The sequence below is a fragment of the Vicugna pacos genome, chromosome 35 (assembly GCF_048564905.1).
Source record: "Vicugna pacos chromosome 35, VicPac4, whole genome shotgun sequence".
Classification (NCBI taxonomy): domain Eukaryota; kingdom Metazoa; phylum Chordata; class Mammalia; order Artiodactyla; family Camelidae; genus Vicugna; species Vicugna pacos.
In genome coordinates this window covers 28,313,973-28,337,912 of record NC_133021.1, presented here as the reverse complement: position 1 = coordinate 28,337,912, position 23,940 = coordinate 28,313,973, and the positions used below count along the sequence as shown (strand labels likewise).

The 23,940-nt window shown below is 44.7% G+C and overlaps 1 protein-coding gene across 5 annotated transcripts in view; it reads right to left on the bottom strand.

Moving 5' to 3' along the window:
• CAMK1D (calcium/calmodulin dependent protein kinase ID) overlaps positions 1-23,940 on the bottom strand; it is a 341,195-nt gene that overhangs the window by 59,160 nt on the left and 258,095 nt on the right. Inside the window, exon 1 of one of the 5 annotated variants that reach the window (XM_072954897.1) lies at positions 20,577-20,804. The exons of the other annotated variants lie outside the window; for them this stretch is intronic. Coding sequence (XP_072810998.1) covers positions 20,577-20,611 — 35 coding nt within the window. The 5' untranslated portion in view covers positions 20,612-20,804. Of the gene's footprint in view, positions 1-20,576; positions 20,805-23,940 lie in introns of those variants that run through there. 5 annotated transcript variants of the gene reach the window in all.

The following is a 23,940-nucleotide window of genomic DNA, read 5'->3' as shown; positions in this document are numbered from 1 at the left end:
ACAGAACAGAATTCCAGAATCACTGGTAAGGAAATAAGTGTAGGATGGTGGCGAGGGGCGTGCTGCATCTTCAGGCTGGCAGGACAAGCGAAGCTTGGGGCGGCTAGCTGCTGAGCGGACACGTTACGTTCTTAAGTCAACGTCCTTCTAGGGCAAACTTCCAATGGGGGTGGTTTAAAGGTTCTTGTTAGAAATGAAGTTCCCCAGCAAAGACATGCAGAGCATCAGAATGCAGTTAGAAGGATCAGGGGTCAGGATTGGGGAAAAAGAGCAGAACCATAATAACAGGCCAGTAAATAAAATTACTTCATGGGATAGCTATGGGAGAGCAGTTCAATTTGGGGGGGGATGTAGACATAGAAGGAAACTGTCTACCCAAACATGAAGGGAGCAGACAGGAATATGGTTTGAAAATTCTCTACTCTTCTCTATTTAAACTTGGACATTTATTTCGAACAGACTGCCTTTGCAGTGAACTTGGGTTTGCCCAGTCTCTGATCTTCCTTGCCTATTACATTGTCTTGGGATCACTGCGTGTGAATCTTTTAAACATGCAGAGATGAAATAGTTGGATGTAATCACCCCCCCCCAAATTTTAAGTAATGCAAATCTCTTCAAATTAAAAAACAGTCAAGAAACAATTTCAAAGTTTCTGGATCAAGTAAACTGTAAGGTTTGATTCCACTCTGGTATACTGCAGTGTACTATTCGTAACTGCCAGCGTCCCAGGCTCCCGTCGTGTGGCCAGTACTGGGCACACCATGCTGCTGTCTACATGCACTTGAACATCTCCATGTGATTTTGGTTGGTATTATCCTCTTGTTTTAAGATTTACTGCTAATTACAATTTAAAATGTTTTACATCTTCTAACAGTATCATTCACACATTCGTTAAAAAAAATGGTACCTGTGCTAATGCTGAAATGTGGGCTCTGAAAATCCATCACTCTAGAAGAGAAGTTAGATTTAATAAAACATGAAGAAGGCCAAAGGGATATGTCATCCCCAAAATACGCCTCTTTAACATGAAATTATTTTGAGCTAAAGGCAGTTAACACCAGAAATTGACACATTGTAATTGACTGGACTGTACTTCAATTAAAAAATTAATAAATAAAGGCAGTTAAGATGCAAGTAAGTGTAGAAGAAGCTCCCCTTTCCTGTATAAAGGCAGGAAATAAATTCTCCTTTCACTGGAGACAGACTCTTACCGGCAGAGTGGAATCAGCAAATGAACCTTGTTCAGCTAACTCTTCTCATCTCACTTATGTCTTCACCATTTACGACCCTAATTCCAAACCCCTTTGTCTTGTCCATTCTCCACAAATTTACTGTTTGCCAACAAGGTATAAAAGCTTCCTGCTCTGGTCACTTCTCGCGATGTCCCTTCTCCTCAGGAAGGCTCCTGGGCACATGTGAAAATTCAGTACCACGTATATGCTTTTTTCCCTATTAGTCTTCATGAGTTTCATCTTTGGACCCAACCACGGAGCCTCCGAGGACTGAAGAAAACCTCTTTCTTTCCAAGAAGGCCAAAAAGCATAGCCCTGTGCTGTTAGTCTTAGACAGCAGTCTGAGAAATACTGGTGGTGACAGTGGGATGATAAAAGGCAATGTGACAACAAGGACCTACTGTAGAGCACAGGGAATTATATGCAATTCCTTGTAATAACATACAACAGAAAAGAATCTGAAAAGAAAAAAAATATATATATATATATATGTGTGTGTGTGTGTATGGTATATGTATAATTGAATTGCTCTGCTGTATACCTGAAACTAACATTGTAAATCAACTACACTTCAATAAAAAATGTAAAAAAATTTTTTAAAGCAGTGTTATGGCAGCTCTGCCCTGAAACCCACAAGACTGTCATTTAACTAAGCGGAGCGAGTGGAAAAGACCCAGGTGACTTGGCCACAAGAGCCACGCAGCCTTGTTTACCCCAGAGCAAGGCTGGTTATAAATGTGTTTTCCAAGAACCATTGCCTGACTTTACATTTGATCCTAAGGGGAAAGTAGTCCTGAAATAGGCAGCTTGTGATTAAGAGCAGCTGTAAACAAAGCATTTTTCAGCTGTGAAACCCCCAGGCCCAGATGATAGAAATGGACTTTTTCTTCACCCAGCCTGGAGAAAGAAACTATCGGTCTTTTCCTCGATCAAGTCCCAGCTGGGCAGCCCAGGGACTGCCCTCCTCCCACACAGGGCACCCACCCGCCTGTCCGTATGATCTTCACTCTTCATCTGTCTCTGGTGTCCCCACACTCTGCTCCTGAGTGGGGATGCGCTCACCCACTCCAGGAAGATTAAGGGTTTATTTCCTGAAACCTCTGTCCTCAGCATTTCCTTCCTTCAACAAATCCTACTTTAATAATAAAAATATCTTTATTCTCCGAATTCAGTTTCACAGCATCTTCCCAGCCTCAATCTGTTCAGAAATTTCCAAAACACAAACACTTGCCTCTCCATGGAATGGACCGGATTTAACCCCTTGTGTGCCATTACATTTTGATTCTGGCCCTTTCGCCTTCACCCTAACTGCCCCCTCCCCAGCACACCTCAGTAGGGGACTGTATTTGGAGACAGGGCTTTAAAAAGGTAACTACAGTTAACTGAGGTCATACAGGTCTAGTAAGAAGAGACACAAGGGACGCACACAGAGGCTGTGCCATGTGAGCACACGGTGAGAAGGCAGCCGTCTGCACGCCAAGGATAGAGGCTTCAGGAAGAACCAAACCTGCTGACACACTGTCCTTGGACTCCACGTGAGGGGGACTCATTTCTACTGTTTAAAGTCACCCAGTGTATGGTGTCATGTGACAGCACCCCAGGCAGATGAGTTCATCGGGCGACTTAAAAGGTCTCCATATCCATGAGTCTGTCTTTGAATATACATTGTTATTTCTTCAAGGTTTATGGGGGGAAGCACTTTTGCTTTTTTCTGTATTGTATGCTTTTTTATCCACCTAATCAAATCATCTCGTATCAAATGAAAAATATGGGGTTCTTGTTTCCAAGGTGTACACAGTCCAGTGTGTATGTGTGTGTGTGTGTGTGTGCGGGGGGACTAAGACACACAAACAAGTGAAACACGGTGCAGATGGTTTGATGTTGGGGGGAGAGGGGGTGGAGTGCTTTGGAAGACCTCAGAAGGGCATCGAGAAGAGGCCCAGGGCACAGGGCAGGACAGAGTGAATCTGAGCTGTCTTGAAGGAGGAGCGGTATTTAGTCAAGTGGAGAAAGGCCCAGGCAATGCCCAGTCATTTGAGTGATCATGAAAGTTTTTGCTGAATTAATTTTCAGGGAAAGAGAGTCAATGAAAGAAGGGTTCAGTGAGCATCTTCGGCAATCCCACCACACGGCAGGCAGCTAGTTTGTATCTGGGGAGCTACGAAGTAAGTTCAAGTTGACTATCAGGACCACCAGTGACCAATGACTTGCCCAACTGTGACCCAGGCTGCTGTGGATGGGAGAAATCTGTGTTTAGAAAAGGCTTCCTGAAGGAGATGTCCTGACCTTCTCTGTGTCTCCAGAGTCCAGCACAGCTCTCAGTGAACTGCAGAAAAGTGCCAGCTGATTCCCAAAGGAAGGACCTGGGAGGAAGAGCATGACAGGCAGGGAGCAAGAAGAGAGGTGAGGCAAGGATGGACAAGATATGCCAAGAAGCCTGATGCATCTGTAAGATGTGACTGGTGAGGATGAAGTCAAATCATGAAGAATTCTGAAAACCAGGTGGTGGAGGCTGGATGGGATGCATTGGACGGCACTCAATTCTGAGCCGCCTGTGATCTAAGGCAACCTACTTCTCAGAGAGATGCCACTGAGACTGACCATCTGTGCATGTGGGCATGGGGCGAGGGACAGTTGGGAACAAGAGTCCTTTTGCACGTGTGCACACTGTCTTCCAGTGAAGGTCTGTCCCTGCCATCCTGGAGATCCGCTGCTTTGACATCCTTGATCCTGTGGGCTTCCTGCCACCCTTAGATGCACCTCAGAAGAGGAAATCCATTCCTCTGACTCCCTGTCAGCCAGCTCTGCAGTGGACACTGATTCTCCATCCATCCAGGCAGCAGCTTTCATTGCTTTCGGTGGGGCCTCAGTGATTCCTTACAGTCCTCTCTCCCTGGTTTCCAACTACGCCCTCCAGTTCCCATCCAGCTGCCCCTCAAGGAAGGAACTGAAGGCGTTTTAATGTTGTATGTGAAACTTGCCTGCTGAGACTCTGATAAAGAAATTCTACTTTTGCGTTACTCGTGAGAGAAGGACAAAAGGATTTGTTAAAAAAAAAACACCAACATGCTCAAGATACAGAGAAAACAGCTAACCTCCTCCAACTCCAACACCTGTTCACAGTCCAGAAAAAGATAAGTTAATTACAAATCATTTTTAGATTTGTGTATTCCAAGAGGGTAAAGCGTGTCTTATTCACATTGAATCCCCAGTATCTAAGACTTATATTCCAGTGAGAGAGGAGGAGAAAGAAAATAAATGAACAGACAGATAGATGTGCAACACTCAGAGTGTGGAATGCTGTGGGGAGAGTGGGAACAAACCTGGGATGGCTACCGGGTGCAGCCCCTTCTGTGTGGGCGCCGAGACGGCCCCACTGGGTGGCGGGAAAGAGCCATCCAAGTGACGATCAGGGGAAGAGCTTCTGGGCAAAGGGCTGAGCCAGTGCTAAGTTCCGTAGCACAGCACAGGCCTTTTAGGGCATTTGGGGACCAAAAAGGAAGTCAGAGTGACTGGGGTCTGGTAGGTAATGAACAGAGTGGTTGAGAAAGACAAAGGCCCAGATCATGCAGGGCCATGAGTTACAGGTTGAATGTTTATATTCCCCCTTCAACAAATCATATGTTGACCTAACCCCCAATGTGATGGTATTAGGAGGCGGGGCCTTTGGGAGCTGATCAGGTCATAAGGGTGGAGCCCTCATGAATGGGGTTAGTGCCCTTATAAAGACCCCAGAGAGCTGGCTTGCCCTACTCCCATCATGTGAGGACACAGGGAGAAGCCGGCGGTCTTCAGCCTGTTATAGGGCCCGGTCACGCTCACACTCTGATCTGGGAGTTCCAGGCTTCAGAACTGTGAGAAATACATTTCTGTAGCTTAAAAGCCACCTACTCTATGGTCCTTTGTTATGGCAGCCCAAATGGATGAAGATGTCATGTACACTAAGATTCAAATGGGGTGGCTTTATTCTACATTTGATGACATATCACTGGAGGATTTTCAGCCAGGGGACAGGTGAACTGGTTTACAGTTTTCAAAGATCATTCCGGCTGCCTGCCACGTGGAGAACAGGTTATAGAGACAAGAGTAGAGGCAGGCAGATCACTGAGGAGCTACTGGAGGATCCGGGGGACAGAGTCTGGTGGCTCAGCTTGGAGAACACTGGAGTCTAAGAAGTACTCAGACATGAGGTGTGTTCTGGCGACACAACACACAGGACTCACTGATCAGGCTGACAGAAAGCATGCTGGAAGGAGAGGAATCAGGAATGTCTCCTAGATTCTTGACTTGAGGAACGGCTAGATGGTGGTGTCATTTTTTGAAATGGGGGATCCCTGTGAAAGAACCAGTTTAGAGGGATTAAAAATGAGGGCAGAACTTCCTGATGATGAAAACGCTGTTGGTCTGCAGTCTGGTGTGGTGACCACTAGCCACAGCAAGCTGCATGAATTTCAAACATGGCTAGTGCAACTGGAAAACTGACTTTTAAATCTTATTTACTTTTACTGAACGTAAATAGCTCTGTGGCTCTACCATACTGAGTTGCACAGATCTAGAACCTTGGGTAGGACATGGAAATCTAAGATGCCTACTGGATAGAGACCTCAAGCAGGTGCCCTTAGATTTGAGTCTGAAGTTCAGTGGGAAGATCAGGGCTAGAGTTCAAAAGGAGCAAGTCATCGGCATGTGGATGGTCTTAAAACCAAGAGGGTAGAACTGATCAACCACCGGGTGACTGTAGTTGGGTAAGGGAAAGGTATTTGAGTGCTGAGGATGCCAACACTCAGATAAGGAAGAGCCTGCAAAGGACCGGACAGAAGTAGGAAGCAAAGGAAGGGTGTGGGGCCGTGGAAACCAAGGAGGATCTGGTCAACCCTGACAGATGCTGCAGAGAGACCTTGGGGCTGTTGATGTCCAAGTACACAGGAAAGGGTACCTAGGACGGGCCTCTCTGAGCCTCGTTTTTCTCATCTATACCCGAGAGAATTATACCTGATCTAAGAATAAAGTGAGACCACGAAGGGAAAATCCTGAGGCTGACTCCCCACATGCTCCAGTGGTTTGTAAATGTGGGTCCCCTTCTCCCTTCTCTGCCGGGGATCTCAGAGGAGGAGCCAACCCCTGACTGACAAGAAATCAGTGAAGAAATCAGCTGCTGGAAACAGGGAGTTGCAACGAGAGGAGGGTGATGTAAGGGCTTCTGGTTCTACCAACAGGAGGAGCCCCCTGCTCTTTGCTCTGCTCCCCACAAACAGACTGGCTTTTGTTTTGTTTTGGGTTTTTTTGATGATACCCATGCCTTTGATTAGAATGGAAATTTGTGAAAATGTCAGCCTTCTTACCTAATCTCACAACTTTGTACTGTGGCTTCTGTATTAGGTAGATACATTTCTATAACCTTATATAATGAGGACTTGCAGTGGGAGGGTCGGAACGCTGTTGATCTAGGACAGGACATTTCCTGGGACGATCTAGGTTAATGAAATACTCACTGACCTGCCAGTGACCCTGTAGAACACACACAGCACAAGCTTGGTATTAACAGATGTCCTTGAATATATTAAATATAACTTTTGGAAAAATTACATAATGAACTATTTGTTACCTACTGGCCTTCCTACCATTAGTTCCAGTGAGGAAAATCTTGCTTGGCCACAATGATTTTTCTATTCTAATTCTTTAGTATTAAAATACTTTTGCATTCCTGGATTTGATGACAATTGGAAGAGATTGGAGACGGCTCTGGAAGGGTCTGGTGTATGGCTTGGTTACAGGAGTCCGTAAAATTGCTACCTCTTGTACAGGGGATTGCCAGTTGGTTGTAAATGCATCCTTGTCTGTCTTGGGTAACTGACTTTGTTAAAAACTCATGGAGAACAATTACACAATTTCACATATGCTCAGAGACTCAGAATCTAAAGACAAGTTAATAGGGCCCTAATTTATGACAAGCCTAAAAAATGCATTTTAATTCCTTTGTCCAACTTTAATTGATTATACGTATTTATATTCATTCTAGTGTTTCTCAGCCAATCTCTACTGAAAATCTTATAGTAGCTCTGTGGGACAGCACATGCATTTAGGAAACATGAGAAAGATCTAACAATGCTTTCAAAAAACCACAACCCAAATAAAAATTGTCTACCTATTGTTCAGACTTGATTAGATCTGCAGAGTTCAAGTTTACTTTCTATCAATGACATTGACAAATGTGCAAGGTCACAGCTGCCCACTGCAGGGTTTCCAGGCTCTAGGTCACCTTGCTACCTGTTGAAACATCACATATTTTTATCTTTCTAATTCCTATTCACCATTCAGATCCTAGTTTGAATAGCACTATTTCAAAAAAGCTTTTCTTGACCTGCTGACCCCTAGACCAGATTAGGTCCTTCCTTCCTCCGTTACACTTTCTCTTAGCATCTGTATCTCTGCACAGCACTCACCAGGCAGAACTAACTATTGGCACATTTGTCTGGGCGATGCTTGTCCTCCTACTCCACCCCCGCCTATTCCAGATTGTGAACTACACCAAGGCAGCCAGCCACTTTTCTGACAGTTTCACCCAGAGCCTAGCAAGGTATCTGACATAGACAAAAAACTAACTAAATCCATGTTGAATAAACAAAGATGTTGCACATGCGAGCAAATACACATACACACACTAGAAAACAGTGAGTGTGATCTGGTGTAGCTGGGCATGGCACACTCAAGCAGTCAAGCACATCCTCAAAACACGTACCGTATAGAAACTTGTACATAAATGTTCACAGAAAAATTATTCACAATAGCCAAATGTCCATCAGCTGATGGTTAGATGAACAATGGTACAGCCATATAATTCATACAAGGACAGTTATTCAGCCACTAAAAAGAGTGCAGTACCCCCAGTGTTCACAGCAGCACTATTTACAATAGCCAAGACATGGAAACAGCCTAAATGTCCATCAACAGATGACTGGAGAAAGAAGATGTGGTATATTTATACAATGGAATACTATTCAGCCATAAAAATGACAACATAACGCCATTTGCAGCAACATGGATGCTCCTGGAGAATGTCATTCTAAGTAAAGTAAGCCAGAAAGAGAAAGAAAAATACCATATGAGAGTACTCATATGCGGAATCTAAAAAAAAAAACAAAACAAAACCAGATCATAAATACAAAACAGAAACAGACTCATAGACATAGAATTCAAACTTGTGGTTGCCAGAGGGGAAGCGGGTGGGAAGGGACAGATTGGGAGTTTGAAATTTGTTACCAACAGGCATATGTAAAATAGATAAACAAGATTATACTGTATAGCACAGGGAAATGAATACAAGATCTGTGGTAGCTCACAGCGAAAAAGAATGTGACACAATGAATATATGTATGTTCATGTATAACCGAAAAATTGTGCTCTATACCAGAAATTGACACAACACTGTAAACTGACTATAACTCAAAAAAAAAAAAAAACAGGAGTGCAGTACTGTTATACATGGCATAACCCTGCAAACACATACAAAACATTATGCTACGGGAAAGAAACTGGACACAAATGTCCACATTTTGCATGATTCCACGTATATGAAATGCCCCAGAGAGGTAAATCTATAGAGATGTAGACTCGTGGTTGCCAAAAGCTGAGAGGAAGATGAAACAGGAAATGACCACTAATGGGTACAGAGTTTATTTTGGGGGTGATGAAACATTTGGGGGAGTTACAGAGTGGTGATAATTGTACCGTCTTGTGGATGTACGAGAAACCATTGAACTGTATTCCTTAAAAGGGTGTATTTATGGTATGTGATTTATATCTCATTTATTTTTAAAAAATGCCCTCTTTCCTTTTTCTAGACCCATTATTTTATCGCCCAACGTGCACAAGGCATTTATACCAACCTGAGAAGTAGGCTAGTGTTTTGCCTTGGCCATTTAACCAACAGAATTTCCTCCTTTGTCTTGGTTTATCCTTTGTATCTTCCCCATACCTGCTCTGTCTTTCCTTCCTGATGACGTACAAAGGTGGTCTCTCATTGGCGCTAACACTTCCTCTCTTGCAGCCTGCTGTCTTACACACACCTACACCTGCTCTAACAGCCCTCATCTCAAACATCGGTTCTTCTCTTAAGGAACAAAGTAGAAGAACTATAAAGCACAGAGAACTCTGTCAGATGTGTTATTCTTAGATGACCTTTGGGACTCAACCACTTAACAAAGGAAGTTGGAGTCTGTCTCTCTGGAAGCAGCCTCTAGTTAGTTACTTCTCCCAAGGACTCACGTCATGTGACCTCAAGTAACTGTCAAATGCGAGTCTTTTTTATTCTTATCAATATATCCCTCAGTTAAGAACTTCACTGCGTTAATACTTCACTAAAGTGATTTGCTTTGAAATAGACCAGGAGTCATTTTTAAAAGGGGATATGCTAATCAGGGTAATAAAAATGCTCTCACAGTGGATTAGAGTGATGGTTGTATAACTTGGTAAATTTACTAAAAATCACTGATTTGTACAGTTAAAATGAGTGCATTTTATGGTATATGATTATACATCAATAAAGTCTAAAAACAATAAATTGTGGGGAGTGGAAGGGGGAGATGTGGGTGGAAGTAGAGGCAGAGCAAGATGGGTGGAGGGTGACAGAAAAGGAGGCGGTGATGGGCGCGTGCAGTGGGTACCGCTGGGGCTGTCGGGCGCTCGCCTGGGGCCAGGGTTCTCCGAACCGGCTAAGGACTTCGCTGAAACTGCCTTGCAGCTCACCTCCTCCTTGCCCTGTCTGGCTTCCTTCACTCCAGGCAGATACGGATCCCAACAGCTCTTCCCAGAAAATAACCTGCTCCCAAAGCCCTCCTTCAGGACCTGTGTCCAGGGAACCAGACCTAAGACAGGCACTTCATATATTCTTCCTACATTTATAAGTGTTTAAAGTTTTTCATAGCAAGAAGTAAAAAAAAAACTAAACCAAAAGAAAACCTAGAAGTTCCCCAAACTCAAGTACCACAAATTCTGGGAAAATGATCCAGGATGTTTCACAGACGCTGCTGCCAACGCTAAACCTGCCGTCTGATGAGCTCTAAGTTGGAAACCTGCCACCGCAGCGTCAATGCCTCCCTTGCTCTTTCTCCCTCCCGGTCTGAAGGACCGTGAGACGCACTTATCCACCTGTTCACATGCATTTGTTGAACTCAGAGGGTCTTCTCTTCCCCTGCCTGTGACAATTTTAAGAGTGTGTGTTCTCTGCCAAACACAGAGAAAGGAAGACAAGGACATCGAGAGTAGTGAGACCCTCAGAAAGGCAATGAGATGCAGGAACGTCTTGAATTTTGAGTCCTTTTCCCTACATTTACTATAATTGCGCTCTCTGCTAGGAAGCCTATAGGCGGGAGGATAAGATTTCAGTGGTTAAATTATTTGAATACTGTCACATTTTAGACGGCATTCCACATATTCCATCTATAATAGCAAAGGATGATCTGGAAAATCCCCTTTCCTTAAAGAGTCTGGGAGCTACCGATAATCCAAAACTGCTTTGCTTAAAAAAATCCCAAACACTATAAGGAATCTCTAATTTTCTTACCATGATTAACTCCCCTTGGCCCATTACATGAACGCTGGTCCTCTACTAAATGTCCTCAAAGAGATGTATATTATTGACTGTTATGTATGGTAGGTCCAAATAATGCCCAGCACTATGGACTGTGCTGTCCTATGCAAAAACAAACAAACAAACAAAACAAAACAAAACAAAACTCTCCTAAGGAGGCACTGCCTTCCAAATTCTTGCAATTCGTTCCAGAACTGCTACCTACTTGTGCCTTGTTCAGTGTTTTAGCTTCTCTAGTTGGCAGCCCACCTGTCTTCATTGGTCTGTCCTGTCTCCCTCCCTGGTTCCATCTTCTGCTTCTGATCTTGTCTCTCCCCCTTGATGTGGTCCCTCCATCAGTGGATCATTCATGTTCAACACACAGCACTCTCCTACTTGTGGAATTTCCCCTACAGGCTGGCCTCTGTGCACGCCTTCCCACAACCCCAAACCAGGGGTGCCAGGGAGCGCTGCCCGAGAAGAGAGGAGGGGACCAAGGGAGGGGCTGGATACAGAGAGAGAAACACACAGTGAGAAATCAGGAAAATTAAGCCCCAAATGACGCCACGAACTAGCAAACGGCACTGCTCTGTCACCATGCTACTGAATCACACTTTAACAAGTTAGGAAAACCAGTTGGCATAATAACGTATTTCAACTCTTAACCGTTGTCAGTCTTTACTTCTCAAAAACATCTGTGTAATGGCAACACGAGTTTTCTACTTTCTTACCCCCCAAAACCCTCAATCACCCAGGCTGAGAGTGCCTTTGTGGAAGTCCAGAGCTCCAGAGGAGATGTCCTAGCATGTCACCGGAGCAAAATAAAATCTGAGACTGGATCCACTGAGAAGGGCCAGAGGACTGGTTTCAATTTGCCCGTGTCAGCCTCCCCCAGTCAGCACAGCTCAGAGCTGAGGGAGAACTTCTCAGCCTGTGCTTTCCCCCAGGAAGGGAGAGTGAGGGCGTGCGAGTGAGCGCCCGGCTTCCCCAGTCGTGCAGGACACTGTCAAAGAGACCCACGTCTCCCCCAGCCTGTCCACAAAGCAGTGGCGTGCTGTGTGACTGCAGGGCGGGGAGAGGCTAGAGGAATGACAGCCTGGGCTCCTGGAGGGCAAAGGGACACGGATTCCACCAACAGCTTTGCTCACTCCATCAGGAAGCCCACCCATCAGCCACAGGGAAGACGACCTGTAAATCCATCAGCTCACCCCTGGGTACCACCAGCGCTCCATGCACCTGACACTCAGAGGAGGACAAAGAGTGAAGAAAGCCTATGTGAACGATGGACACCATTAAGAGAAATAATTTACACGTTATTGGAACCTACAAGGGGCAGAAAGCTTATTCAAAGAAATAATGGCAAAGAACTTCCCAAACCTGGGGGGGAAATCTGAACATCCAAATTCATTAAGCTCGTAAGTTCTCCCCAAATTTCAACCCAAAATGGTACTCTTGAAGACACGTTATAATAAAACTGCCTAGAACCAAAGACAACGAGAATTTTAAAAGTAGCAAGAGGGGGAAAAAGTTCCTCTCCTGTAAGGGAACTTCCATAAAGCTATCAGGCGGCTCCTCAGCAGACACCCTGAGGGCCAGGAGACGGTGGGATGACACAGTCGCACGAAGTGCTGAAATGAGCTGCCAACCAAGAATGCTTTACAACAGCAAAGCTGTCCTTCAGAGATGAAGGCGAGAGAAAGACTTTTCCATCAGCCGCTAGACCTGCCTCACAAGAAGTGCTGAAAGGAGTGTTTCAAGCCGAACTGAAGGAGTGCTAGTTAGTAACATGGAAACATAGGAACACACATAACACTCCAAAGGCAAGGAGGTAGTAAAAGGCTGTGCCAGAGAGGAGAAAGGGAGGGACAGGCGGAGGAGAGGGGAGTGACAGCACGGTCCTCCCCATCGGGGAGGGGGCTCGTGGGTTACTGGGAGCACCGGGGGCTGGCAGAAGCCCTGGCATTTGGCACCACGGTCACGGGGATCTCAGGGTGAAAAGAGGGCACATTTCAGGGCTGCAGGTCTGGCTGTCCTCCACGGCAGAGGCTTCCAGCCGGTGCCAAATCTGAACAAAGGGAATCCACAGCATTCACTGGCTCAGCGCTTCTTTAAAATTCCTCAACGTGCCTACAGTGGAATTTCAATCAAAGTCAGCTTAGCCTTCTTTTCCCTGCAACCTGAGCGTGCTGCCAGCCAGCTCTCAACCCTCCAGCAATGGGGTACGGGGCGGGGTGGGTATGAGGACTTCAGGGTTTATTGTTGGGTTTTTTTTTTTAAATAGACTTTCTTTTAGAGTAGGTTTAGGTTCACAGCAAAACTGAGGGGATGGTATAGAGATTTCCCGTTTCCCCCGACCCTCACACATGCATGGCCTCCCTCGTTATCCACAGCCCCTGCCAGATGGTGCACTTGCTGCAACTGATGATGTTGATGCGCTGAAGATGCACTGACACGTCATCGTCGCCCAGAGTCCACAGCTGACGTTAGGGGTCATTCTTGGTGGTGTACATTCTATGGGCTTGGACAAATAGTGGCATGTCTCTACTATGACAGTGGCACAGAGTATTTTCACTGCCCTAAAAGTCATCTGTGCTTTGCCTATTCACCCCATCCCCTTAACCCCAGGCCAGCGCCGATCCTCTGCCATCTCCATAGTTCCACCTTTTCCAGAATGCCACTGTAGTCAGACACGTGCAGCCTTCTCAGATGCTTTCCTTCATTTAATAATATGTACTGTGTCCTCCATGCCTTTTGAGGGCAAGTACCTTTCATTTCATCTCTTTCTCTCTCTCTCTCCACCTCTCTCTCTCCCTCCCTCTCTCTTTCTGTTTCTTTTAAGGAAAGACACTGACTGACTGTGCCGCCGCATAACTCTGTGGGGATTAGAACCTGCCAGGCTGCCAGCTGCTCCCTGCTCCAAGGTCAGAGCAGAATATTCTAAGTAGGGTTTGGTGACCTGGGCCAAAGGCCGCAGACAGAGGGCTGGCCCCATGTTGAGTGAGAGTGTCCAACTCCTTCCAGAGAGACACGCCTCTGCCCGTGTCACTGTGCGGATGGCAGGGGTGAACATCCCGGGAGCTGGAGGTTGAATCCTTGTTCCCCGACTTCCAGCTCCCTGGAATCCTGAGTCTCTGAAGGCCTGAGTCTCTCAAGTCCTTCACCAGAGCGCCCCTCAGATCCATAATCTTCACATCAGGCATCCTCCTCTCTGATCGCCACCTTGCAGCTTCCCAGCCCACTCCCTCTAGTGCCCGACTCCAGGGATCCTTCAGGCCCCTCGGGCCTCCCAATCCATCTTCTCCATCTGTCATCTTTTCACTGTCCCTGCTCACCTCCACGCTCTCTCTCGCTCCTTTAACCAGCTTCAGTTCCACAGCCAGTCATTACAACTGCCCCTTCCACACACCCTTGCTCCTCCCCTGTCTCCTCTACTCGTCAAAGCTACGACCCTGGTTGATCCAACTCTGCCTACTCTGCGCCTGACCCCGCACAGCTGAACACGGCAGGAGATGACACACGAGCACCCGAGGGCCCCACTTTAAACTCCTGACCGTGCTGACCTGCGACACTGCCTGGCATCGTGTTCTCTTTCCTGACACGTTCTGACTCCATCAGGCAGACATCCACTTCCCACCTTCTCCTCTCCTCCAACCACTATTTCACTAGACTTTCAGCCAATGACCTGGTTGGTTTCCTCCTTCTCTTGAGAAAACTGAAACAATCAGAAGAGAATGTCCACAGACTCTCACCCTTTAAAGCATCCACACCAAGTCACTCTGTCCTTTCGTAGTTACCTACGCCTGATCCTTCCAAAGCAAATCCTTCAGCCTGGGCACCGATCTCATTCCCTGGTTCAAGGGCCCGGTCTGAACACCTCTGCTTACCTCCCTCCACAGTGTCGGCCTGTCCTCTCTGAGGATCACCCTCACTGAAATACAAGTACACTGAACTTTTCCTCATTAAAACAAAACAAAACTCTTATCTTGATCTTGCTTCCCCTGCCAGCTACTGTCCTATTTCTCTTGTCTCCTTGGTAGCAAAGCAAAAATACACCCTCTACACTCAAATTTAAATCCTCTCTGCAGAATTCTCTCTGAACCCCTCACCTTCAATCAGGCCTGTGCCCTACCTAGCACATCACTGACAATCACCAACGTAGCGATTCTCCACTACTCAACGCAGCCATCAAGTCTCTGTCTTCAATTTCCTGGACCCACCAGTGGCAGGGGACACCGATGGCCTTGGCTTCCTCCCTGAAACACTTTCTTGACTCACTTTCCAATCTATTGCTCTGGGTTTTCTGCCCCACTCACCAGTCACTCCCCTTCAGTCTCCTTTTGTGACTCTTCCTCTGTCTCCAGCCCCTAAATGCTGGGAAGCACAGGCCTCGGTCTTCAGTCTCCTCTCTGTCTAGCCTCACTACCTTGGGGACCTCATCCTGGGTCACAGATAAAACTGTCAATGCCTCTCTACAGCTCACACCTCTAGCCAAAATGTACTGAATTGCCTATTCGAACTCTCCAGTTGGGTATGTCTCAGACACTTCCAACTCAGCGTTCCAAGAAGAAACAGACCCAGAGACACAGAAAACAAAAGTAAGGCTACCAAAGGAGAAAGGGAGGGGAGGGATAAATTAGGAATTAGGGATTAACAGATATACACTACTATATATAAAGTAGACAAACAAGAACCTACTGTACAGCACAGGGAACTAAACTCAATATCTTATAACTTATAATGGAAAAGAATCTGAAAAAGAATAGATAGATACATGTATAACTGAATCACTTTGCTAAGTACCTGAAAATAACACAACATTATAAGTCAACTATACTTCAGTAAAATTAATCAATAAATAATTTTTAAAAAGAGAGAAAAAAAAAGATTTGTTGAATGAAAGACATACACAGAACTGCCCTGTCTCTTGTTCCAAAACTCCACTGTTCTGGAAACAATATTACACCCAACCAGAATGACACGCGGGCACAAAGGATGGCAGCCGTCAGAGTACTGATGCCCTGAGTGAGGCTGGAAGGCTAACTTCAATGATTTTTCAGATTGCCCATGTGTTGGATTACCTTTAACTTTTTTTCTCCTTGTTATAGACTCTGTAGTTGTTATGGCTGCACATTCTAAGCAGTGAGACTGCGTGTCATCATCTCCAGCACTGTAATCTCTTCTAGGCTTTTCTTAGGTAAGCGACTGACCAAAGAGTAAGTGAGGTCAGAAACTCACGGGTACACACACGCACACACACATCGAAAGCCAGACAACAGCAGCCACCTCAGTGGAATCGCTGACTTTGGCAGTGCAGCTCTGCAGCATGAAAACGCCAAGGGGCCGGGGGAGGTCGAGTGAGTGGAGCTTAAGGGGCAGATAGAGAAATCGGTCTGCCTCATCCCGGGCAGCCGTCAACAGCACAAAGACAGCATCTCCTCATGATGGTTTTAGAAGCAAGGTCGCTGGCTTGGTCTTATTACCACACGGATAATGCAGTGGAGCACCGCTCCTTCCCAAGGGCTAATTCCTAGCCTCCCGTTCCTACACATGGACCATGTCAAGCCACTGAGCTCTGCCCTGGTGCCAATTCCCCATCACAGGCTGTCTCAGCCCTGCAGTGGCGAGTCCCCTCAGAAAGGGGCTCTGCTAACGGGCTAAAATTATCACACAATTCCTGTACAGGCATACCCAGTCCTGCCCAAGGATCTGTACAAGCAGCCCCCTGGGTTCACACAGCAGACAGGGCTGTCGCTGCAAGATGTCAGCACAAGATGGATTGCTGGAAAGACATGCACTGTTTCCTCAGACCCTGAATTTCAAAAGCTGCAAATCTGCCACACTTAGCAAGACAGGCGGTGCCGTGACGGTACCAGCCCCCTCACGCACGATGCAAGTCCAGAATCGCGGCTCAGCGCTAGGGAGGCATCTCTGCTGTGCTCTCAGGGAGACATTTCAGTGTCTCTTCCAGTTTAAATGGCTCTGAGCTACTTGGAAACATGCCACATTTTAAACATTCTGTGGCTCTTAGATGCATCGTACAATCTACAGTGTATACCCCAGAATCTGACCTTGTGCAAAACCAAATAAAACATTTAATAAGCCTCATGGCCTTGGTGCTAAGAGCTGTGTTCGCCGTTGTGATGGACTTTGAGGGCCGCCACATGGTGTGGAAGAGTGTGCCCCAAAGACACCCTCATCCCAGGGTGTGCCACTTCTGCCTGTGAGCGTTGCATTTATCATCCCCGTGATCATGCTTGTTCTGCGAAATATAATGGCTCAGTACACACTGTACAGAATCTCTGCACAGACGTCAAAACACAGACTGCTTCGAATTCACATGCTGTCAGTACAAAAGCTACTTGAAGCAAGATTTCAAGAACTATTGAATATCAGAACAGACTTGTGATAGCTGCTTTGTCCTCAGCAATTACTCAGCCTCAGACGACAAACAAAATCCTGGCTGGATGTTTTTGAGTCTTAATCTTTCTAACGTTTCTGGACTTGAAGGGGATTATCTTTAAAAGTCTGCAGAAGGCTTTAAGTTGCAGTCTATGGTAATCAAAACGAGCCTTATTTCTGCTCCCCTTCTTTGGGAAGCCCCAGCTGTTGGCTTTTTTGGCCTCACCCCTTCACCCATTTCTCCTTTGCACGCTGCAGAGCCCCTGGGTAGAACAGTCAGAGGACTGTGTAGACGGAGGGTCTGGATGTGATCGCAGGCACGGCTGTCAGGGGCATGGTTTGAACACAACTGTCCTCACCCCGGCCTGGGAAGTCAGAAACCCAGCCCAGAGCTACCCTGGTTCCCGTGAACTTTTACCCGGATGCACAAGCAACTACAGAAGAATTTTAAAGAAATTTTAAAGAATTCTTAAAAAGCTTTTCTGATGGAAACTTAGGTGGGAACTGGGAACTCAAAACCCTCCCCACTTTTTGAAAACCAGTCATCCTAGGTAAAGCTTCGGACCCAGGAGACATGAGAGCAAACCCAAGCTCTATCACTCAGGCAAATCACTTTTCTCCCCAAGTCTTGGCCCACTCACCCATCCCAGAGCGGGTGTGAGGGTTTAATGAATAATATAAAGAGTTTAGCACAGCTTTGCTCTGTACCAGGAGTTTTATAAGTAACTACTAGTGATAATAACATATTCTGATGGTGGCTTCCGCAGAATTGTTTTTAGGTAACTGTCTCTCTGAATTCTGCCTAACCAGATCTAATTAATGCCGACAGTCTGGAAGTCTGTTTCCTATTAGCCTTCAGTATTCCTTTTATAACCTTAAATGTCATCAATTCCACTTTATAGGCTAAGCAATAATCCTGATGAACTATTTATTAGCTAGAAAAAGCATACGGTTTGTGCATATGGATGAAATACTGAAAACTTTCCCCTTGGGAATTCCTTTTCAATGTGTTTGCAATGTGTGGGGAGAGTAGAAAAATGACCGTTTACTTTGTTTTGAAGATTTTAAGTGTTGCCTGTAAGTATGTTATGTAAACCATGGAATTTTAGAAAAAATAAATGATAAAAAAGATATTGGGGGGCATCCATTTTAAACATATGCAATATCCAACTCCAAAATTTCATTCTGCTGTGGTCATCAACTGTGGAACAAAATTGGAAATCCTCCAGAGCAAACGTTATTTTGAGTGTGCCTCCGATGCTAAAAGTACTCAGAAGTACATTAAAAGGGTTCTGACCTTGAACATGTGTGAATCGGGAATATTCACTAAAGAGAGAAACACTCTATACAAACACCATACAATTCGGCAGCGTCTAATCTGCTAGGAAAACATGGTCCATTTCGGAAACGTTTATATCCCTTCCCTCCCAGGAACAGGTGCAGACATGCCTTATGATAGTATTCTTACGTGCTGGATCCCCCGACAAGGAAAGATGAATCCTGAGAAGATAAAGTATTAATTGACATTGCTGGTGGGTACTTACAGCTTTTTAAGGGAGCTGTTAAAAGTTGTCTGATTATTCACTATTCTGGATGAGTATTCTTTGAAAAAAATTTTAATACATCTGAGTAGAGTTTACATTTTACTCTTTCTTTTTTTTTTGGCAGGCTTTTTTGGGTCTTTTTGTTGTCTTTTATAAAGGAAATTTTTTTCTAAATTCAAAAGATACTTCCAGGGGAGAAATAATAAAGTGCTATACTCAATGTCGGTGTCACAGTACAATTTATGAGGTTAACAGACTGTTCAAGAAATTTAACTATCCTGAACAAGACCCTCTAGGCTCATGCATTTTAAGTACTTTTTCCTCCAATTTCTCAGTAATGCACCATATTTTTTTCCTTATACCTTTTGAACCCCTTCACGCATTTCTCCTACCCCTCACCCTCCCACCCCTGGCAACCCCCAGCCTGGGAGCTAGATTCTACCTATGCCTGATTTACATTTAGTTTCTCTTTATTTTTTTAATTTTTATTTTTATTGAAGTATAGTTAGTTTACAATGTGTTTTAGCTTCTAGTGTACAGCATAGTGATTCAGATAGATAGATAGATAGATAGATAGATAGATAGATAGATAGATAGATAGATAGATAGACAGACAGATATTCCTTTTTATATTCTTATTCATTGTAGGCTATTACAAGGAATTGAATACAGTTCCCTGAGCTCTACAGTAGGACCTTGTTGCTTATCTGGTTTATATGTAGTGGTGCGTATCTGCTAATCCCTCTCTTTAAAATGACTACTTTGTCCTTTTGTTTAGGGAGAAGACACCGTGTCTTTGCACTTGGAGGTAAAGAAGCTTTGAGATGCCATCACACGGGAGCATCCTAGTGCCTTACATCGGTGAGGATTTCCATAGTCGTGACCACAAAGTGCTTTCACGTGCATTTTCTAATTCAGCCCGTGGCAGTCTGGTGAGAAGCCAGGACAGGGATCTGCGGCCGATCTCACAGACAGAGGACTGTGGAGCAGACAGGCTCCCCAACTCCTCCCCAAACCACGTGGCTGAGGAGAAGCATGGCATGAAACTGCTGGACAAATGTGCTTACTTATTCTTTGAGAAGTTTAAATCTTTCAGAAACTTGGATGGAAGGAAATATGGCTTTAATACTTCCACGATCACATCAAGCATCTCAGCGGTAGAAGCCGGGACACAGACAGAGCACGTTAGGTCACCTCTTAGACCCGAGGGAGGGTCCTGAGGAAGGTGGTTGGGTGGGCCTTTATCCCTTTCAAGGCAAAAGGAGCATCTCTTTACATTTAAATCCCAGGCATCAGGTGCTTCTAAGTAGTAACACCTCCCCAAACAGCCTTTAAGTGCAAGAACTTCTCAGCATCTGTAACAACGTATTCAACTGCCTTCTTTAAAGCGGATTTACCAAGTTTTGCTTTTGTCCAGCAACCACATTCTGCTGTTATATCCAAGGGTGCCAAGGTACAGCTGTAATACACCTAAAGCTTGCCCTCCGGTTACAGAATCTCCTGCACTTAGAAACCAGCAAGGGTGTAAGTAACTCCTACGAATTTTTAAATATATACAAGATCTTGTGGTAGCTCACAGCGAAAAAAATGTGACAATGATTATATGTATACATTTTTCATGTATAACTGAAAAATTGTGCTCTACACTGGAATTTGACACAACATTGTAAAATGACTACAACTCAGTAAAAAATGTTAAAAAAAAATTCCTACAAAAACTTCTGTTTCGCAATGTTAGGTCTGCATGGGGAATTCTGACAGGTAGAGTCCAGCACTGTGTCGATAATGAGTGCTTGTCCATAGGAGGGAGGCCCTGGGCTCCCCCAAACCTACCGTCTCCCACTTCTCCCATCAGATCTTCTCAACATTCATTACTGTCTGAAAGGACTGGATCATTCCTGTGCCAACTTGATTTCTGGGTTTCCCTCTACTAGATATGAGCTCTGTGAGCAGGGTCCTAGTCGGCTCCGTTCGCTGCTGTAGTCCTGGTGCCGAGAAAGGGTGTGTCACTTAGTAGATGCTCAGCAAATATTTTTTGGATGCATGAATGAGCAAATATATGAATGAATGGTGGCCAGAGAAAGCAAGACTGAACTATGAAGCTCTGAGCCAGCAAATACCATGGCGCCCAGATTTTGACCAACTACCAACAGTGCAGAATGAAGTCATAAATGATCTTCCTAACACTCCTGATGAAATTCCATTCTTCCTAATATAGAGTTCTAGAAGGTGTTTTTATAACCTGGCTATGGAAGAAGCCAGAAGCAGAGAATTTGCTCACTCTCATCAAGGATGAGAAAATGTATTTTGAGAAAAAGTATTGTGATCGGTCTCAAATTACTTATTGGGTGACTGCAAAGTGTCAGAAACTGAGGGAGGCAAGGAGACTCCCATGAGTTGTCAATGGTTTCTATCCCCATGTCCAAATGTGCATGTGTCCACGCCTTCCAGACCCTGGTCCCTTGACTTTGATGATCCTGGCTGTGCCTGGCAAATTCACCCTCCTCCCAGGCTGACTCACCTGCACCTCTCCTGGCAAGTCCAGGCTCTCCATCACTGATGCTTCCCAAGCCTCCAGGGGATGGCTGAACGCCTGCTACGCACACCAACCTGAAACTGTTTGGGTAAACATCTACACCTCATCCAACCATGAGTCAAGGCCTAAGGCATATGATCTCACAGAGCCTTGCCAAAGGTCTCTGTTGAATGAATTAATAAATTCCAGACGATAGATGTGTAGCTCTTGGCTTCTGAGAACTACTCACAAGAATGGTTTGAAGTATGTCTTTGGGCTGCAATAAATTCTAAGGCTGAAAATACTAAAGGAAGATTACACATTGCAACAGGCTCCTTGGCACAACCTGCCGAGAACCGCCAGCTTCCCAGGGACTTGAGAAGCCTTATACAGGAATCCTTATTGAATTTTGGGGGCCATTCAAGAGAAACAAGTTTTTTATTTCCCCCTCCACTGTAGCATTTCATTCTCAAAAAAAAAAAAAAAGGCTTGAATGTCTTCCGTTTCCATGTCAAACCTCTGTTAAGACAATCAGGGCTTTGTGCCAGCCACTGGCTTGGGACAATGGATCAGTGTTTACTTCAGTTGAGATTAGAGAATCTGTCAGCAGTCACCTTATCTAAGACGTCAACGTTGGGTCTCACTGCTGTTCAACAATGGTTGGGTTAAAAGATTAGTAAGAATGCCTTGAAGGGACTTGTTAGAGGCCACGTTTCACATCACTCATCATGTCTCTCCATGTCCAACAACAGGCATCCATTCTTCTGTGACATTAATGGGACAATGTCTTGAGATTGTCTCAATCTTCTTCTGGATGTCAGTGAAGATGTGAAACCAGTAGGGGCAATCCCTAGGTGGTGGTCTGAAGCCCTTCTTGTCTCTCATTGAAACTCCAAGAGTTATTCCTCACTAGAAATTCTGGAGATGGACCAGGCTGGGTTTCTTACACCCTAATTGAAATTGTAAGCCTCAGGTCACCTAAAATCACATGTGGTTCCAACTGCAAATGGTTTGCTGTGGCATCACTGTTATTGACCTGAGAAAGCATTTCTCCTTAGAGGTGACAACTGAATTTCAGAAGTATGTTCTTAAAGGTCTTGCTACTCACAGGGGAATCCTTGGAACAGCAGCATCAGCATCACCTGGGAGCTCAAGGAAATGCAAATTCATGCCTCTTCTCCCACCCAGATTTACTGAATGAAGGTGGGGCCCAGGAGTCTTTCCTTCAAGAAGATCTCCAGGTGATTCTGAATGTGTACTAAAACTTGAGGTCTGCTTTAAAGCACTCCCATGTAAATTTCTGAGCCATACTTCCCAGAGGACTGGAATCAAAAGCCAGAAACAGGCAATTATTTTCAGGTTCCTACAACTGCTAACAGAGTGTTGTATACAGGTTTTGCCCTAGGATAACTGCAAAAGAGACTCGCTAAGTAAAACCTGTTCACTGGGAGAGGAGTAAGATTCACAGGGGAGGCAGAAGTTCAGGGCTAGTGGTTGGTTCTTTCCAAGTCCCTAGTGTTTTCTAGTGAATGGTTCTGGGTAAGATCAATACAAAGTAGTTCTAACCCTAAAAAGAGAAGAGGATTATGGTTGAATCCTCTTGCTCATTTCAGCCTGCTTACTCCTCCCTGTCTCACACTAGGTGATCACAGAAACATCAGGTGAATTCCTCACAGATTCTTTCAGATCCTTTCATCATTCTGATAATCCACACCATGAGCCCTTCAGTGGTGCATCTCTGAAACGAGCAAAACTCTCATCAGTTCTTAGGTTGAATCTTCAATGAGAAACTTTGGAGGAGACATTACAACTGATGCCAGAGAAATAAAAATGATCATAAGAGACCACTATGAACAATTATACACCAACAAATTGAATACCATGGAAGAAATGGATAAACTCCTGGAAACATACAACCTACTAAGACTGAATCTTGATGAAGTAGAAAATCTGAACAAATAACAAAGAGATGAAATCAGCAATCAAAAACCTCCCAACAAGGAAAAGCTCAGGACCAGACGGTTTCCCTAGTGAATTCTACCGAACATTTAAAGAGGAATTAATTCCAATCCTTGTCAAACTCTTCCAAAACATTGAAGAGAAGGAAACACTCCCAAACTCATTTTATGAGGTTAGGATAGCACTGATACCAAAGCCAGAAAAGGACACCACAAGAAAAGAAAACTACAGGCAAATATCCCTGATGAACACAGATGCAAAAAGAAAAAAAAAGAAAAAGAAGAAAAAAAGACAACTCATCAAAATATTAGCAAACTGAATTCAACAGCACATTAAAGATCATATACCATGACCAAGTACAACTGATCCCTGTGATGTGAAGGTGGTTCAGGATATGTACTGATTACTGTGATATACCACCTTAATAGAATGAAGGATGAAAATCAGATGACCATCTCAGTGCATGCAGGAAAATTATCTGACAAAATTCAACACCCTCAGCAAAGTAGGCACAGAAGGAATTTACCTCAATATAATAAAGATCACATATGATAAGCTCACAGCTCATATCATATTCAATGATTTAAAAAATGAGAGCTTTTATTCTAAATCAGGAAGAAGATAAGAGTGCCTACTCTTGCCACTGCTATTCAACATAGTAGTAGAAGTCCTAGCCAGAGCAATTACACAAGAAAAAATAAAATGCATTCAAATAGGAAAGGA